General features: G+C 47.5%; 1 protein-coding gene across 1 annotated transcript; it reads right to left on the bottom strand.

Moving 5' to 3' along the window:
• Window positions 1-6,957: 6,957 nt before the first annotated feature.
• Window positions 6,958-16,920, bottom strand: LOC141954026 (serine/threonine-protein kinase SBK2-like). The gene is made up of 4 exons (XM_074893100.1): window positions 16,793-16,920; window positions 9,094-9,283; window positions 8,145-8,347; window positions 6,958-7,890 (listed from the first exon to the last, which is right to left on the bottom strand). Exons 1-4 carry the CDS (start codon window positions 16,808-16,810, stop codon window positions 7,321-7,323), a joined length of 981 nt encoding a protein of 326 aa, XP_074749201.1. The 5' UTR covers window positions 16,811-16,920; the 3' UTR covers window positions 6,958-7,320.
• Between the last annotated feature and the right edge of the window lie 999 nt (window positions 16,921-17,919).

Below are 17,919 nucleotides of genomic sequence, written 5' to 3'. Positions count from 1 at the left end.
TCTAGTAATGATACTTAACAGGGTTTAACTGGGAAGGGGTGGAAGGCAGGAAGATTATATGCTGCAAGTTTCTAGAAATTATGCCAGAAGCTTAACTGGAGAGGTCCTGAAAGCTGGACTTCTGCCCTGCCTTTGGTCACTGGGTCAGCCAGTCTGACAGTCTTTCATTAGTCTTCCTGTAGAAAGAGGAGGTGACACTGACCCCACTATCCAACCCGGTCCTACCCTCCCTTTTATGTCCTGAGTCCAGCCAACATCACAACAATGTTGGGGACATTGCTGATCTGTGGTTAGTCCAAATAATTTGCCTAAATTCTCTCTTCAACAATCAACATTTTAATTCTGAGATGACTCACCTGTGGCACTGTTTGACCACTATTACGACCTGGAGCAACCACTTTCATATCTGCCTGCATTTTTACATCTCTGTCTAGCAAGCAGCTTCCACTTCCACTTCTTCCTACCAACACTTCCTAACTGGAAGGAGTGTTATGACCAAGGGATCTGACCAGTTAACAGATCCAGGCTCAACCCATCACCCTGCCCCTGCAATACCAAAGTGCTGGCCCATGTCTTCCCTACACCCTGCCGGCTCCGGTCTGCATCACAGTCCCCAGGCTGCTGCTGATCGTCACTATTCAGGAGCCGTGTGGAGTGTGCAGTGCAGAAGAGAGGGCAGAATCCATTGTGAGGTGCACAAGGGGATCCAGAAACATAGACCACATGTTTCCTACCAAAAGCCATGGGATCCATGCTCCCAGCCTGCACATGCAGTGTGCTGCAGGCACCAGGGCACTAGGGCCTGGATTCACGCTTCTTGGATGGCAGTCGCTGCAGCCAGAACTCACACAGTGCAGCGAGCTCTGTAATTACCCAATTTATCTCTTCGTTCCATCCCGGAGAGGAGTGAAGTACCCGCGTCTTTCACTCCCCGTTGGAGCCACCTGATGCCTCTTCGGGGATGACACCAGATCCACCCCATACCTTGTGCCTACATTAGCGGCAATGTTGCCCTTTACGGCGCTGGGCTCCTGGCCAGCCCTCCTGCAGCCAGCGGCTGCGCGTGCGAAGGGCCGGCGTGTTTGCACGCAGCTCCGTTCCATTCAGCCTCTCCCAGCAGCTGCTGCGGGGGTGATGGGGACAAGCAGATCTTTTTTCAGACCCCCTGGGGATAGGCTTCAACAGGTCTGTTTATTCATTGATTTAAGAAATCCAGCTACAATTATGATTAAGCCACTGAGAAAAGAAGTCCAGGCTGGGGACTTGGCTCAGGGCAGGGCTTTTTCCACTGTGCTCACTGCTGTGCTTGCTTCATTGTAACCCTGTCTGCACCACCATCATGCACATGATGCAGTCACAGTGCTGAGTTCATCACTTAGCTACATATCACACCACTTTCTGGCAGCAGAAACCCCTTCTGCCAAAGTCTTAAGGCTCCATGATAAAGGAGACAGAAAAACAATCTGGGTCATTGCCAGTGCTCACATCGACTTTGTCAGGCAGCACCAAATCCCTGATCCTCATCAGCACAATTAGCTCCTGCAAAAAAAACAGCCTTGGGCCTGATGAAATCGTATAGTTTGATCCGTTTCCTCAAAGATGTCAGTGTTCCACCAGTTCAGGTATGCTTCTATTTGGAATAAACCCTAAAATCTTACTAATCCTTACTTGTCAAACCAGTTTTGCATCTTGTGCCCAGCTCTGCTGAGACCACTGCCTAACATGCTGAGCAGTTTCAAAGCAGAGACACTGGGAGGCCCACACATCTCCAGCTGCTACACAGAGTGTCCTCAAAATGAAAAATGTCACAGAATCACAGCATGGTTGATGCTAGACAGGACCTCTGGAGATTGCCTAGTTCAACCTCCTGCTCAAAACAGAGACAGCTAGAGCAGGTTGACCAGGGCCTTGTCCAATCAGCTTTTGAATATCTCCAAAGGGAGTCACCACAACCAATGTTTATGTTCCAATGTTCCACCATCACCATAAAGGCATCTTTCTTATTTACATGGAATTTCCTGCATTTCAATTTGTTCACATTGCCTCTTGTCTTGTCACCCAGTATGACTGCAAAGACTCTGGCTGTGTCTTTTTTATAGCCTCCCATTGGCTATTTATACACGTTGACAAAGTAGAGTAGAATGGAATGGAATGGAATGGAATAGAATAGAATAGAATAGAATAGAATAGAATAGAATAGAATAGAATAGAATAGAATAGAATAGAATAGAATAGAATAGAATAGAATAGAATAGAATAGGCTATTTCAGTTGGAAGGGACCTGCAACAATCATCTAGTCCAACAGACCAATTCAGGGCTGACCAAGTTAAAGCATGTTGTTAAGGTCATTGTCCAAATGCCTCTTAAACACTGACAGGCTTGGGGCACTGACCACCTCTCTAGGAAGGCTGTTCCAGTGTTTGAACACCCTCTTGGTAAAGAAATGCTTCCTAATGACTGGTCTAAGCCTCCCCTGGCACAGCTTTGAACAATTCCCACACATCCTGTCACTGGATCCCATGGAGAAGAGCTTAGCACCTCCCTTTCCCATTTCCCCCCCTCAGGAAGCTGTAGAGAGCAATGACATTGCCCCTCAGCCTCCTTTTCTCCAAACTAGACACGCCCAAAGTCCTCAGCCACTCCTCATAGAATATTTCTTCCAGTTCTTTCACCAGATTTTTGCCCTCCTCTGGGCTCATTCAAGGCCCTTCACATCCTGCTTAAATTGTGGGGCCCAGAACCACACACAGTACCCAAGGTGAGGCTGCACCAGTGCTGAATACAGTGGGACAATTGCCTCTTCTGACCCGCTGGTTGTGCTGTGTTGGATGCACCCCAGGATGTGGTTTGCCCTCTTGGCTGCCAGGGCACACACTGCTGGCTCATACTGAGCCTGCTGTCACCAGCAACCCCAGACCCCTTTCTGCAGGGCTGCTCTCCAGCCACTCCTCTCTCAATTTATACTTGTGACCAGAAGTATAAAGAAGTATAAGAGCCACCCTGACCCTTCTCCAGGCTGAACAGTCCCAGCTCTCTCAGCCTTTCCTCATATGGTTTCTTTCAGTAGGCAAGAAGCTTCACTACTGCAGTGTTGTGGCTTACTTGAATGTGTTTGACTCCAGCCTCTTATGGTTGCACATGGACCTTTCTCAAATTAAAATACATGATTAGTAGTAGGTATTTTCTTCCCAGTATTCTCTACAATAACCAAATCATGGTTGTCTTCCTGTTTTAGATAGTTTAGCTCATTACCTTCTTTAAGACAACTTCCTTACAGCCTTAAACCACAGCCCCATCATGGTTCTTTTCTGAGTTGCTTCCAGCTTTCCAGCCTGCTTGTAAATGTGGTGCCATCCCCAGGATTGCCCTGTGAGGCATCAAACACTGATCACTCACTCCTACTTCCCGCATTCCTATTTAGGCCAGCAGAATCTTGTTAGCTGCCTTTACTGGAGATTTGACCATCTTGAGTGTCTGCTCCTCTTTAGCCATGCGAGTCCATTAGCCTTTTTTTGACAGAATAACACAATAAGAACTCACAGAATCTTGTGTATCCTGTATGACTTGCAAAGTTTTTCAGGGGTCCTTCTGTAAGGATGGTTTTTATTCCTACATGTTCCTACCTCAATAAATTTCTCTTGCCTGTAAGAAAATGTATTTTGTTTGAATACGCCTAATTTATCAAGTTATCCAGATCTCCTGTTTATCACCCTATTAATGTTTGTGTCATCTGCAGGGCTTTACCTGCAGTGGCTTTGTATTTACCTTCAAATCATGGATGGAAATGTTGACCAGTTTTCCTTCAACTATTGATCCCTGCAGAAACCAACCAAAATAACCAAAGAGTATTCCCAACTGACAATTATTTCTTGTGTCCACTGGAAGTTCTCAGTTCACTTAAAGTATGCTTTACTGACTTTGCATAGTACATCTTCTTAATCAATACAACATACTGTAATTTTCTTTATATCAGTAGGTCATGCTTACAAAAATTGTGTACCATAATGCTATGAATTTATTTCATCGAATGCAACTTTATTATCAAATAGAATGCTGAGTGTCTGTCATGGTTTAAGCCCAGAGGGCAACTGAGCACCACACAGCTACTCGCTCACTCCTTCCCCCTCAGGGATGGGGAGAAGAAAACAAAGCAAAAGGCATGGGAATCAAGACAAGGACAGAGAGGGATGACTCCCCTGATATGATCAAGGGCAAAAGACAGACTCAACGGGGGAAGAAGAACATCAGTTTAATTTGAACACCACTGCCACCACCGCTTAATTTACCAACCAGAGTAGAACAGTGAGAAATACAACTAAACTTAAAAAAACACCTTCCCCCACCCCTCTCTTCTTCCTGGGCTCAGCTTCACTCCTGATTTCTCTACTTCTCACCTCGAGTGGCACAGGGGGGCAGGGGATGGGGGTTGCAGTCAGTTCATCACCCATTGCCTCTGCCGCTCCTTCCTCTTCAGGGGGAGCACTCCTCACACTCTGCCCTGCTCCAGCACAGGGAACTTTGCACAGGAGACAGTCCTCCATGAAATTCCTCTGATGTGAGCCCTTCCCATGGGCTGCAGCTCTTCACAAACTGCTCCAGTGTGGGTCACTTCCACAGGCTACAGTCCTACCAGCCACAGACTGCTCCAGCATGGGCTTCCCTTGGAGTCCCAGCCTTCTTTGGGTGCAACCACCTGCTCCAGTGTGGGGTCCTCCACAGGCTGCAGGTGTGCATCTGCTCCACCGTGGACCTCCATGGGCTGCAGGGGCACAGCCTGACCTCTCACCACGGGCTGCAGCAGGTGTCTGCTCCAGCGCACCTCCCTCCCAACTCTCCTTCTCCTTTCTTCAACTGACCTCGGTGTTTGCAGAGGTATCTCCTTCACAATTCCTCCTCCTCTCAGGTTCCCCTTCTTAAATATGTTATCACAGAGGCATGGCCATCATTGCTAATTGGCTCAGCCTTGGCCAGAGACAGGTCCAGCTTGGAGCTGGGGGAGCTTCTAGAAGTTTCTCACAGGAGTCACTTCTGTAGGCCACTCCCCCATTACCAAAAACCCACCACACTCAAACCCACCACAGTGTTTCTTTCCAAAAAGCCATGTTCCTATTCTATAATTCTCTATTAGCAAGCACCTGTATCAGATTTTCCATTTTTTTTCACTTGATAGTTGTCAGCTACCTGGCCTCTAGATCCATTGGTCTTAGGGCTTCTCCACTTTAAATACAAGAACTGTGTTGGTATCTTAACACTCCTCTGCTATTCCTACAGTAATTAAAGAGTAATTAAAGCCAAATCTGAGTGGGCCAGAGTTGAACAGCATTTATTACGTTTTTGGCTAATGAAAGATTCTAAGAGATGGAAGCGGAGAGAAGAAAACTATACCTTGAACAGGGTGAGCATGACGCTGATCAATAAGGTAGGTTGGGGAGTTGGAAGGAAGACACAAAGAATAAGCGATGTAGGGAGCAGGAAAAGTACACAAGAGTAGTATGGAGGTGATGTTGCCGAGAGAGGAATGAGCAAAGGGTGTTTACCAGGTGATGGGTAGTAGAAAGGGAATGTTAGTGGGGAAGATAAGTAATGGTAAAATGTCAGTGGGTGAGAAGAAGCCGGAAAAAGAGAGGTGGAGATTGGGAAACTACAGAAGACTGTGTGCAGGAAAGGATATGAGGTGAAAGAAAAGCTGGGATGCCAGAAAGTATGGTGTTAGAACAGTGCATTTTTAGAATTTACGAAGTCACTGAGAATGGAAACAGCTGGGGATGTTTCCAGCAATAGGATCAGGCTAAAATCTGCAAGGGATTACCAACAGTATAATGCTGGGGACTGGAAAGAGGTAGCAAAGTAAGAAGAGCTTCTAACCCCTAATTCTCTCCTTGCTACCTCTTTCCAGGATTAAAATGTGCACCTAGAAGGATATTAAGGGATTAGGAGAGGTGTGTTGCTGGGGAAGCATTAAAGTGATGAAAGGAAGTGGGAAGGAGAAGGTCTTCTAGATGGGTTATCAGGCATCTAAAAGAGTGTGAAGGACATTCTTTTAGGACCTGAAGGCAGTAGAAGGGAGCAGGTGTGCTTGGGTAGTCTTGGAAATGGTTTCTTGGGATTGAAGGATTCATCAGAATAGAAGCAGGGAAGAAGTGGTAGTGGAGGCTTGTACAGAAAGGGTCTGGCACTATGAGGAGGGAGCAGTCAGTCTGGAGAAGGATGAGGAGTAAGAGCAAAGCAATGGTGTAGGACTGCTTGGAAGTATCACTCGGAGAATTTTGCTGGGGTTATTTGTACGGATAAATTTATGCAACCTGTGGTTACAGGTCCTCTGTTAGCCTTTCCCAGTGATGCCCAGGCTGACCACCCTCACAGTGTTACTGTCTTCTCAGCTGAATCATACATGTGGACATCCATGGCAGTGAGCTCATCTTTCCACTTGCACCTAAGCAACTCGAGGAGGGAGGGGGGTGAATTGTGCTTCAGCAGGGCTGTTGGTGTTTGCAGAAGGCTATTCTCCTGAGTGGCAGGAAGTAAAGGAGGACACTTGTGCAAACTGACACAGACTCCTGCTGCTAACAACCCTCTGTGCAGAAGAACCCATCTGTCACCTGGTCCTGAACACAAGGAAATGGGAAGAAATGCACATCAGTGGGCAGGTTACAACATGCAATTCCCTGTGGCTTTCTCCAGCACCCCACTTCCAGGGCTCCCACCACCTTCTCAACGCCATCATCAGCCCCCAGCAGCCACATGCTGGATGCTCCCCAGCACCTCCACCCCACCAGCCTGAAGCCACTCTTCAAGGGTCCTGCTGGAGGCCCAGGCAGCATCCAGGGGTGGCCCCTGACTTGCGCAGGTTGTCCTGAGATGGCCACAGGCTCTGTCATGCCCCTGGTCTCCCACAGCAAGCTGTCCCCAACAGGCATTTTATTATGAGGGAAAAAGAGCCACATACAGACACACAAAAGTACATATTTTGCTCTATTTCGAGACAAGGCAGGTGCTGCAGCCCCTAGAAAACACTCTGGAGTCTCTGTGGCCAGGAAGCGAGTGGGTGTTTCACATGTAGACAGTTGTTTCCAAGAGAAAGGAGATATTTTCAAGCCCCAAGGAAGCACAGGGAGGTGGCACGGGGCAACACTGAGCCATGGGGTGAGGACCATCAGCTGGGGAAGGAGCCTGGCTCCATGGCAGCAGGGACATCGCTGCAAAGAAGCTGCTCTCCAGGTCACCATGGCCTCTCAACACCCAGGCCACCATGGTGCCCCAGACTCCAAAGCCCCATGCAGGGTGACACCCGCCTTCCCTCCCGCCACAGGGAGCAGGCTCTAGGGCTTCACCAGAGCCTCCTCGCTGCGCCTGTCCTCCAGCCGCCAAGGGCAATCAACGTAGTGCAGCGCCCCACTGACAGGGCCACGCTTGGCGGGATCTAGGGCTAGCAGGCTCCGCAGCATCAGGGCGGCCTCGGCCGTCAGGCGTTTCCAGTGGCGGGGCAGGTCCTCCTCCAGGCCTGTCTCCTGCCACAGCATGAAGTCCTCAAAGAAAGGGTCATCTGGCAGGCTCTGCTCCCAGGGGAAGTAGCCAGTCAGCAGGCAGAAAAGCAGCACGCCAAAGGCCCAGGCATCCAAACTGGTGTCAATGGGCACCCCCTGGGCATCAGCAGTGTTGCTAAGCTCCGGGGCGGTGTAGGGGATTACCCCGGCCACCAGCTTGAGCTTGGTACCCTTGGGCCGCGTAAGCCCGAAGTCAGTCAGCTTGATGCGCCGACACTCGGGATCGAAAAGCAGCACATTCTCAGGCTTGACATCACGGTACACGAGCCCACGGCTGTGGATGAACTCCAGTGCGCTCACGAGCTGCTTGGCACACTGCTTGGCAGCTGGTTCGGGGATCCCATCCTGCATTGGGAGAGAGACAGGCGGTACAGCACACTCAGGGCACCTTGGCAGCCCTGCCAGTCGGGCTCTCACCTGCGTGCTCTGCACTGGGGAAGACATTTGCATTTCTGGTCTTGCAAGCCTGAAGCTGCTTTAATGCTGTAGACCCCAGAGAGACCCACAGCCCATTGGCTTTATCTCCCTCCCTCCAACCCAGCCAGCCTCCACAGGGACCAAACGCTAGCCAGTCCCCATAGCCTTGTAGCAGCACTCACCCGAGGTTTGATGATAGAGATGAGGTCTTTGTGCAGTGCTGGTTCATAGAGGAAGCCATAGTACTGGCTGGACTCGATGGCAATTCCAAACATACTGATGATGGCAGGGTGGGTGGCGAGGGAGAGCGCCACGCAGTATTCATACAGGAAGGTGTGCAGCTTAGTACTGGCTTTGGGTAGCAACTTGAGAGCCATAGGAGTCCCTGGGGATGGGAAGAGTGGATTAGGCTCCCCTGAAGGTCACTCACACCAAGGCCAGACAGAGAGGGCACTGAGAAGCCATGGGTCCAGACACTCACAGCCACAGGGAGGTCTCTGGCCCAAAGCTTTGTGTGGACATATCCTGTGGACACCAGATCTGGGAGCAGGCACTGCCACTGGTGTGGGTTTTAAGCCAGTCAGTGCATGCACAGGAGCATTAGGCAGAGCAAGGGAAATTCAGGCTATGTGGGCCCATCAGTCTGAGCTGGGACTACTGGGGAAGAGGTAGTGTCAGGGCTCTGTGGGCAGTCATAGGCCTTAATGGCCTTGGCCAGCCCCACCTAAGACCTCCATTCACACCATTCTGTCCATGGTAACCATTTAAGTTCAGACTCAGGGCTTCACTCCCTGCCTGAGCTGTATGGTGGGGAGTGCTGGTTTCCAGCTACGTCACATCCATGCTGGTGCCTAGCCATGAAACCTCTTGATCCTGACTTGTGGATTGACTTCCTGGCTTGACCTTGGACCTGCCTCATCACTGTAACCTTGCCTGGTGTTCTGGGCTGCCCCCTGGTATCACCTGCTCCCTGTCTGGGTGCAATGGGATGGTCCCTGTCCTGCCAGTCTCCCTGGGGATGCCCCACTGTGCCTGGTGCCTGGTCCCAAGATGCCACTAGCCCACCCAGTGCCCTGATGAGTGGAAAGGAGACAAGGCACAGTAGCTCATAGGGCGCAGTCGGTTCCTTACCTCTCTGCCTGTGGGTCACTAGCATCACGTGGCCATACTTGCCCCTGCCCAGCTCCCGAATAACCTCATAGTGCTCAGCCACCTCAGTGCGCACCAGACTCTGAGCTGTGATCTCCAGGAGCTCATCTAGCATGGTTGGTGCTGCTGTTCCTGCCGCTGCCGCAGCTGAGCTCTCGGCCATTGCTGAGTGCTGCAGAAACACCACAGCCTGGGTCAGGAACATCACAACATGCATAGAGAAAACCAGATCAGACACACCACACAGACCATGCTATGGCAGGGAATATTTCTGCCACTTGGAGTGTGAGCACTCTCACAGCTGTGCTAGAGTTGAGCTCATGCTTTTATACAGTATGCCCCTGGGCAAAGTCCTTCATATAAAAGGTCCCTGTATTGAAGGAAACCTCCTTCAGCCCTCTAATCCTTTCTGGCCTCTAGACAGGTGCACGACTCTAATTGTAGTCCCTGGGGCCTCTCATTTCAAAGACCTGGATCACCTTTCTGTGTCAGCTGTACTAAAGCTTGGTCTTCCAGGCCTCCTCTTATTCTAGTCTCCAAGGTGTTAGGCAACAAGCAAAACATTAACAGAGTCCCAGATTACCAAGCGTGACCCGGTCCTCTTGCTCTCCTTAGCCTACTGCAGCAAGACCGTGTCTCTCTGCTCAGAAATCCACCTCTACTGCTTACTGAAGAAAGTCCTTGAGGTAGCAACCCCTTAGGAAGAGGCACAGCTAGCCCATGACAAAAAAGAGATTACTAGTCAGAGGCAGTGTGTTCCAAGCAAGCCAAAGGATCTCAGTACCTCACATGCCTGCTGACATTTCTGACCCAAAGTCACTCATCTGTGCAGCCAAGAAACTTAGGCAGGAAGGAAGCTTGGACATCAATGGCATTTTGAGCTACAGCCAGCTGCCTCAGACCCATTTCAGAGAAATGATTTTTCAGTCCCCCCAGCCAGCTACCAGGCAGCATTTTACGGCATCTGTGGCAGCACTCTCCCCCTGACTACCTCCCTGTGCTCTGAACACAGGCACCCCAGGCCTGGGAGCCCCTCCTGGCTGTGGAGCAAGGTCACAGAACCAGAGTCACAGGATGGTCGAGGTCAGAAAGTACCTCTGGAGATCACCTAGTACAACCTCTCACTCAGGGGAAAGTTAACTAGAGCAGATTGCTCAGGACTGTGTCCAGTCCAGTTTTGAATATCTCCAAGGATGGAGACTCCACAACTGCTCTGGGAAACTTGTTCCAGTGTTTGATTACCTTTATGGTAAAAAAACTTTTTCTTATGCTTAAATAGAAATTCTGTGTTTCAGGCCCACTGCCTTTTGTCCTGTCACTCAATATCACTAAGAAGACTCTGGCTGTGTCTTCTTTACAGGTTTTTCTACACATCAATAAGATGATCCCCACAAGCCTTCTCCTCTTCAGGCTAAACAAGTCCCAGCTCTCTTAGCCTCTCCTCATATGAGAGATGCTCCTATATCTTCATTATCTTCACGGGCTGTATTCATTCCAGTAGGCCCACATCTCTCTTCTGCTGAGGAGCCCAGAACTAGACCCACTACTCCCAGATGTGGCCTCACTAGTGCTGAGTAGAGCAGAAGGATCACCTCCCTCAACCTGCTGGTAACACTTTGCCTAATGCAGCCCACGATGCAACCCAAGAGCCTGAGGCTTGCAGCACTCTTGGATGTGTCTTAAACATTGTGCAGTGAGACAGAGCTCTGGTGTAAAACCAGTGGCTCAGCTCTGCACCTACAAACTCAGGATCTCTTCCCATGAAACATTCTGACTCACATAACACCTTCTGGGGTAGAGAATAGGACCTCACATTGCTAAAAAAAGAAGATGACATCCTGGAAATATGAATGGGAACAGGCAGAATGAAGCCTTTTCCCTTAGTTTTTACATTGCTCTATCTGCGACCAGAGCTTATTACAGCTCCCACTGTTGCTAAATCTGGTCATTCTTAAGAATCCAGTAATTTAGCAACAGAATTATTTAAACCTAGGAAAACCACAGAAAGTCTGGATTTGTACGGGAGACTGGGACTACTTGTGGGAGAGTTCCCCTTCTCTTTCCCTTGTCTCCTAGTCTGCATTGCTAAATCTTATCCAATTCAGAAGTAGCAAGTAACTGGCCGTACTTTTCTGCAAAGGCTTTGGCTTGGTGTGAGAGCCAACAGCAATCAGTTAGTACAGTCCGTAGGGAGTTCAACAAAGTGTGTGCGTGGGAGGGGATGGATGGAAGGCTGGGGAGAAACTCACAGGGAAAGACAGTCTGGAAAGTATTTTAGAGATTTTGCTTTGATGTCCTCCTGTTTGCCGCCCAGCCGGCACAGCTTGTGAAATTCCACACAGCAAGGGCATTGCAGAACCCACAAACCAACCCACTCTCCCACCAACATTTCCAAACTGGTGTTGCCACATTTAGGTGTTGAAATGAATAGCTGAAAAAGCCTTTTAAAGAGTCCTAGCTAGGAATATAGAGAAAAAACTTAAACTGTAACAGACCCTTGAAAGGTATAAACTTCCGCTTGATATTAGATAGGCTAAAACCACACTAAATAGGGAGTGGAACAACAGAGAGATGTCTGCTTGTCTTGTGCAGAACACATCAGATTTATATTTGGGAAAAAAAAATCAAAGGATCTCTTCTGTAAGACAGTGTTTCTCTTGTATTAAATTCATGGTCATATACAAGTTCTTGTCAGCAAATGGTTCACGATCTTATCGGATAACTTAATTTCTCAAACTTGAGTTAGAAAAAATTTCTTCCCTTGTAGGCTGGCTGTTATTGCTATCTAACCCAAAGGTTAGAATCTTCTCGCTGCATCCACTTAACGTATTATTCGATAATGATATAATTTTCAAATATCTATTCATTAATCTGTTTTTATTTGTATTGAATTATTTATTATATGATTCATCTATTCTTTTTTTTTATATGATTCATTACCTCTCTCCTATTTACTGTGTGAAAATTTGTTTTTGTGAATGGGAGGATCTGATGCTCTGTATATTCTTAGCTCATTTCAGTCTATAATCTTTTGCAATTAAAAAAAATCAAAAAAAACCTTGTGTCCTTCCACTCCACCTTTCAAGTGAACTGCAATACAGGGGGCAAGGATCCTTGCTTCCATGCATGGCCCCACCAGATTGTCTGGGTACAGAGTACAACATCAAAGTGAAATAGCTGGCTTGGAAAAATAGACCATCCAGAGGATATGGGTAGAGTGTCCTGAGGGACAGTGACAACCCTGTGGGTCTCATCAGGGCTCCATATGAAGGAAGCCCCAGCTGCAGCCACTCCAGAACAGTCTGCAGGCTTTGGCCCTTGCTGTCCTTGAGGAAACTGAGTACAGGACACAGTCCATACTTCAGAAAATAGCCAAAGTTATCAAGTCTTTCTCCGAGATACCACTTCCATTAGCTAGGAAGCTATGGGAGGGCCAAATCTGAGTCACTACTGAGTAGAGTGTGCCTGGGTGCTCTGCACCTACCTCTGTTACCTTCTAGAGTGTCATTTGCCCTTTGGAGAGTGACAAGCACTGGGGAGAAGGCCACCAGGGCCCTGGCCAGGATGCACTCATCATGTGGTTGTGCTGTACCGAAGGCAGCAGGCAGGGTCCTTTTCAAAACTGTTCTTTCCTCCACTACCCTTCCTGTACTTCATCCCTGCTAGAGGTCCTGTTTCCAGGCTGCTGATGTGTGAGAAACCCTAATTCGTCAACAGAGTCTCTAATTACAGCAGCAAGAATATCACATCCTTTCCACCATCAGGACATGCTTCCCAACTTCCTGAGGAGCTGAGAAGGAGCTAGCCTACAGAGGTACAGTGTCTTAGTCTAGCTAATGTTATTCTGGTTCTCCAACCAAAACAATTAATATATTTGGTCCAGAAAAGCACTTCATACACGTCAAGAGCCAAAGACAGTGCAATCTCTGTATAACAGAGACAGTTCTATGACGACAGAATCACAGAGGTGTTTAGGCTGGAAGGGACCTATTAAGATCATCTAATCCAATTCCCATGCTCAAGCAGCAGCAGCTGAAGCACGTTATCAAGGAAGATGTCCAGTCAGGTTTTTAATATCTCCACAGATGGAGATTCCACAACCTCTCTGGTCACCTTATCATGCTGTTTGACCACCCTCACAGTAAAAACAAATTAAAAAAAAAAAAAATAAAAAGGTGTTTTCTTATGTTTAGATGGAGTTCCTTGTGTTCTGATTTGTGCACATTGCCTCTTGCCCCGTCAATGAGCACTACTGAGAAGAGTCTGGCTCCCTTTTCATTATTCCCTCTCATGAGGTATTTACATACACTGGTAAGATCCTCTCTGAGCCTTCTCTTTTCCAAGATGAAGCGTTTCAGTTGTCTCACCCTCTCCTCATATCAGAGATGCTCCACTAAAAATGGTCTTGTATGGCATGTAGGGTCCATTTTCTTGTCTGATCTTCCATAGAGCTTTAACCCAAACCAAATAACCAACAACACCTGGGACATCTCTTACAAAAAATCATGCGGACTTTATCCAAAGACAAACTTTGGCCAACTATAAAAGCCAGTGTTAACATTCTTGCTGTTACATATTTATACAATATCCCAATCCAAATTTACCTAACCTGCTGCTAAATTTTCTCAGCTAGACAAAAGAGTTTTTTAAACGCATATTTTGTTCCTCCTGACTCTTGCAGGGTTTATATCCATTGTGGTCAGAGGTATGACCACAGCCTATGAGAACATATTTTAAACTACTTAGATTGAGTAAAACTAGCAGAATACAGCATGAAACTCAGGCTATGCATTTAGCCAACACTTTATTTAGGTTTCACAAACCATCTGGCACACTGTGCTTCTGTAGTGCCCATATCAGTTAGTTTAAAAACAGATAGGATGCTTCCAGAAATTGTAGTCACATTTTGAATTTTGAATAAACATCTCCATGCACTCTGATCAAGACACCTCTCAGTCCTCTTATTGGTTAAATGCCTTCAAACAATTGTTCAATTCTCAAACCAAGGCCTTTTGTCCAGCTCTCAGATCCGTTTTATGGCTCTTTTCTGAAGCCTCACCATTTTTTCTGTCCCCCGTGTTAAAACACTGACTGTCCTGAGGGAATGCCTCTTGTGGCACCTTCAGCTAGAATTACCCTCTCCCTCATGCTATGGCCCCAAGATCTCTTTTTGCAGGAACGCCACACTGAGAGGCTGCACTACCTTATACATCTATTATGACTCCAAAGCTTTTCCAAATTACTAGGTTTTGGGGGGAAAAACTCCACTTCCTCTTCACGTCTCTTTCTGGGTGTTGCCTGCCTTGTTTCTACTGGAATACTTGTCCACCACCTTTAATAAAGCACATTTTGCTTGAATAGACTTCATATATTAAGTAATTCTGATCACTTCATGTCTCTATTGTGATCAAACTACCGCATTCATTTCTGTCTACGGGCTGTGTAAGGACCCTCCCTGCGGGGTTTTCCCATCAACCTCTAGACCGTTAGTGGGAGTTTGGAGCAGTTCTCAGCCCAATATTGATTCCTACAGTACCTTCCAGAAACATCCCATTCACTGACCATTCCCTGAAAGCTATCCATACAAATTCATCCTAAAATTGGTCAAATCAATAAGCCACATATTTTTAATGGATTGAAAAATAAGCCCAGTATAGTGGGAATTATTGTGGTTTATTGGTGTCCTCACCCTACCCAATTAATTTTGTTAAATCCTGACTCTGTTACAATACTTTTATGTTTGTCAATGATCTAGAAGAAAGCACTGAAATAATCCAGAAAATGTTTGCAAATGACACAAATTGGGTTTGGGTAGATAATGGATTGCTTGATAAAACTAGTGCACACACATACACACATACAAAAGTGTTTCAAATGACCAGAGAAGTCAGGAGTTTCGTCTGGCATTGAGTGACAGAAAAAAAAAAAAAAAAAAGAAATGTCACATTAATCAGATAAATCTAAGTTCTTCACACTGCTTTGTAGATAAAATGTGCACTGTGTAAACCCAGAAATATATAGATCTGGTATAGCCTCACTTCCTTTGCAGACCTTAATGTGTAGGATGATACAGAATTGTACTAGAAATAATCTACAGGGATACAGATACACATTTTAATGATACAAATACAAGTCTAAGAGAGTAACCGTGCAAGGGTTATTGATGTTGCAGATTTCACTTTTTGCATTCACTCTGCTGAAGAGAATGCCTAAAAAGACACAGGAAACAGCAGCAGTGAGAGACAAACTAGCCTTTTCTAGATGCTACATTAAGAAAATAAGCTTCACTGTAAACAAAAATATAGATATAGCCATTCAGCTTTACATAGGCTAAGATAGATCATAACAAAGGGAGAGATCTGTTCTGAGACGATGTGCCTCTTACAGTGAACTCTAGTTTCTGCAGAGGTTCCTACACACAGATGTCCTGAGAGAGTCTGAAACTTAATCTCTGAAAATCAGCTGAGTTAGGAAAGCTGTATTTCTGAAGAGTTGGCCACCTGCTAATGAATTCTGCACTAGAATTGAGAATATTGTGCACCCCTGGATTTTGTGTTTTTATTAGAAATGCATTCCTTCCATTTGCTCTGCTTTGCATTACTATTTATCTACTTTTTAATGGGATTTCTTTGAATGTTAAAAATCTACTGATGCGAAAGCCTCGTTTCTTTAACGTAAATTTCCTGAACTCTTTTGGAGGCCAGCTGATGGGTCAACATAATTAGCTATTGGATATTTTCTATCTTTTCAGCTGTAGCGGTTCAGCAAGCTAACACTGGTGTCCACAGTTTGACAGAAAAAGGACCAGAGGAGAACCATGAGAATGACAACAGAGCTGACAATTACAGGGGGAACTTTCCAGGGGAGCAGTCTTTTTAGCTTATCAAACAGCAAAGAAGTGACTCTATCATCTGTATGTACGTTTGTGGGTACTAGAAATTCACTAAAGAGGGCCCTCCCAATTAAGTAAAAGCATTATAATAAAGCCCAATAGCTGAAGCAGAAATGAGGGAGTTTCAGACCTCAGTTGTCACGCAGATTTTGTGAAGAAGGATATTTGCCCCTAAAAATCTCATCAAACAGTACGGAAGAATATCCCTCCATCTCTGGGACTTTTAACTGAAGAATGGCACTTCTTTTTTTTCCCCTAGGAGGTCCACTCTAGTGAAAACCACATTTAATACAGGCAAGAGATCAGAACAGATTATCTCAGTGGTTGATTCTGGCCTTATGGTTTATAGATTTATGAGCTTCTTTCTAAAACTGGTCGGCAGGCTAGTTCTTAATCTCGCTGCGGCAAACAGCATGACTGTCCCCTTAGCACAACTCCGTATTGCTCTTCTCGAGCAGAAAGACCCAGCAGCCTCCCCAGAAAGAGCCCCGTAAGCCTCTCCCCAGCAAGCAGTATACCACAGTCTCTGCACCGCAGCCTCCTTGGACAGAATTCAGCAGCAATCTCACTGGGACCGAGCCACTTCACACCCTCCTCACAACCAACCAGCCGATACCGCGGCACCATCCCACCGGACACAACTGGACACAAAGCAACCTTTTGAGGCAGAGCCACCTAACGAGCTCACCATCAACCAGATGTGGGAAATGAGTGCACTCCAGTTGTGCCAGCATGCTGTGCCGAAGTCTCCAAAACTAGTTTGTGAGGGGTGGGTGCCCTTTTACGTACCTGTCCATTCTCCTTCATCCTGCCACGGCTGTAACTTCACTTCCCACACTCCTGCCCCGTCCGTACTAAGCCTCTCACTTCTCCAGCAGCGCAGTGTGGACAGACGGCCGTGGGCTGCCTCGCTTCCCTCGCTGCCGCCTCTGGGCTGGGTCCAGCCTGCGCTGAGCAGCCGGAGGGGGCTGCCAGGCATTACGGGGCTAAGCGTGACGCTCCGCCCCTTCCCCATGTCTTTGGTCCTGGGGGCACACTGCCTCCCTGCTGAAGGTGACCTCTGGGAGGGAAGAACAGAGGGGAAAGGGGGGGAGGAAGGGGGCTATCCATCTGCCCCATCTATGGAAGGGGATGTGTTGCAGGGATCGGGGTGGGGTTGTTGTTTCTGCTCTAGCCATACCATCATAAGCCCCAGGGACCCTTCAGCAAATCCACTCTTTTCAGCCCTTCCCTCCAGCTTGGGTTCTTGTTACAGCTGAGGGAGCAAAGCCGCTCCCGGGGCTGGTGCATGGTCATTGCTCTGGGGCTGTGCCAAGCAAGAGTACATCCCTTATGGCAGGGCTCAGAACAACCGTGGGCTGCCAGTGCTTTGCCCTTGACTGCCAAAGGGGCCAAAGACATGTCAGTCACAATTGCCTGCATCAGAGATCAGGCACAAACCATGACCAGATCAAAGTCCCTTCATGGGGCCCGGTGAGTCAGACTCCTTACACACACCAGTACTACAGAGCATTACGGCAAAGCTGAAATTATTAATGGTAGCTACAACGACTTGCAGGCTTTTCACTTATTCGCAGTACCACCATCCAGACTATATTCCCGTGCCAAAGCCCTCTTTCTTCCACTTGAATGTGGAGAGGAAAGCAGCTCCTGGGGACATAGACACTGTGCAGGTCCTAGATCCTGGCTCTGAAGCACTGTTTTTTTCTCTCAAGGAGAAGGATCAATTTGTGTATCTGAAGCAGTGATGCATGTAGCTGTGACACAGGAGTGTCACAGCACTAGCCTCCCTGTTCCTTAGAGCTGGGGTCATGCAGGGACCTGTAAGGCTTAAACTGCCCCGATCAGCCTCTGTGCTCCTTCTGAGGGCACAGTATGGTGAGGAAGGCTGAGAGAGGACAGAGGTGGAAGACAGT

The sequence above is a fragment of the Strix uralensis genome, chromosome 1 (genome assembly GCF_047716275.1).
Source record: "Strix uralensis isolate ZFMK-TIS-50842 chromosome 1, bStrUra1, whole genome shotgun sequence".
Lineage (NCBI taxonomy): Eukaryota > Metazoa > Chordata > Aves > Strigiformes > Strigidae > Strix > Strix uralensis.
This window is presented reverse-complemented; position numbering and strand designations above follow the sequence as displayed.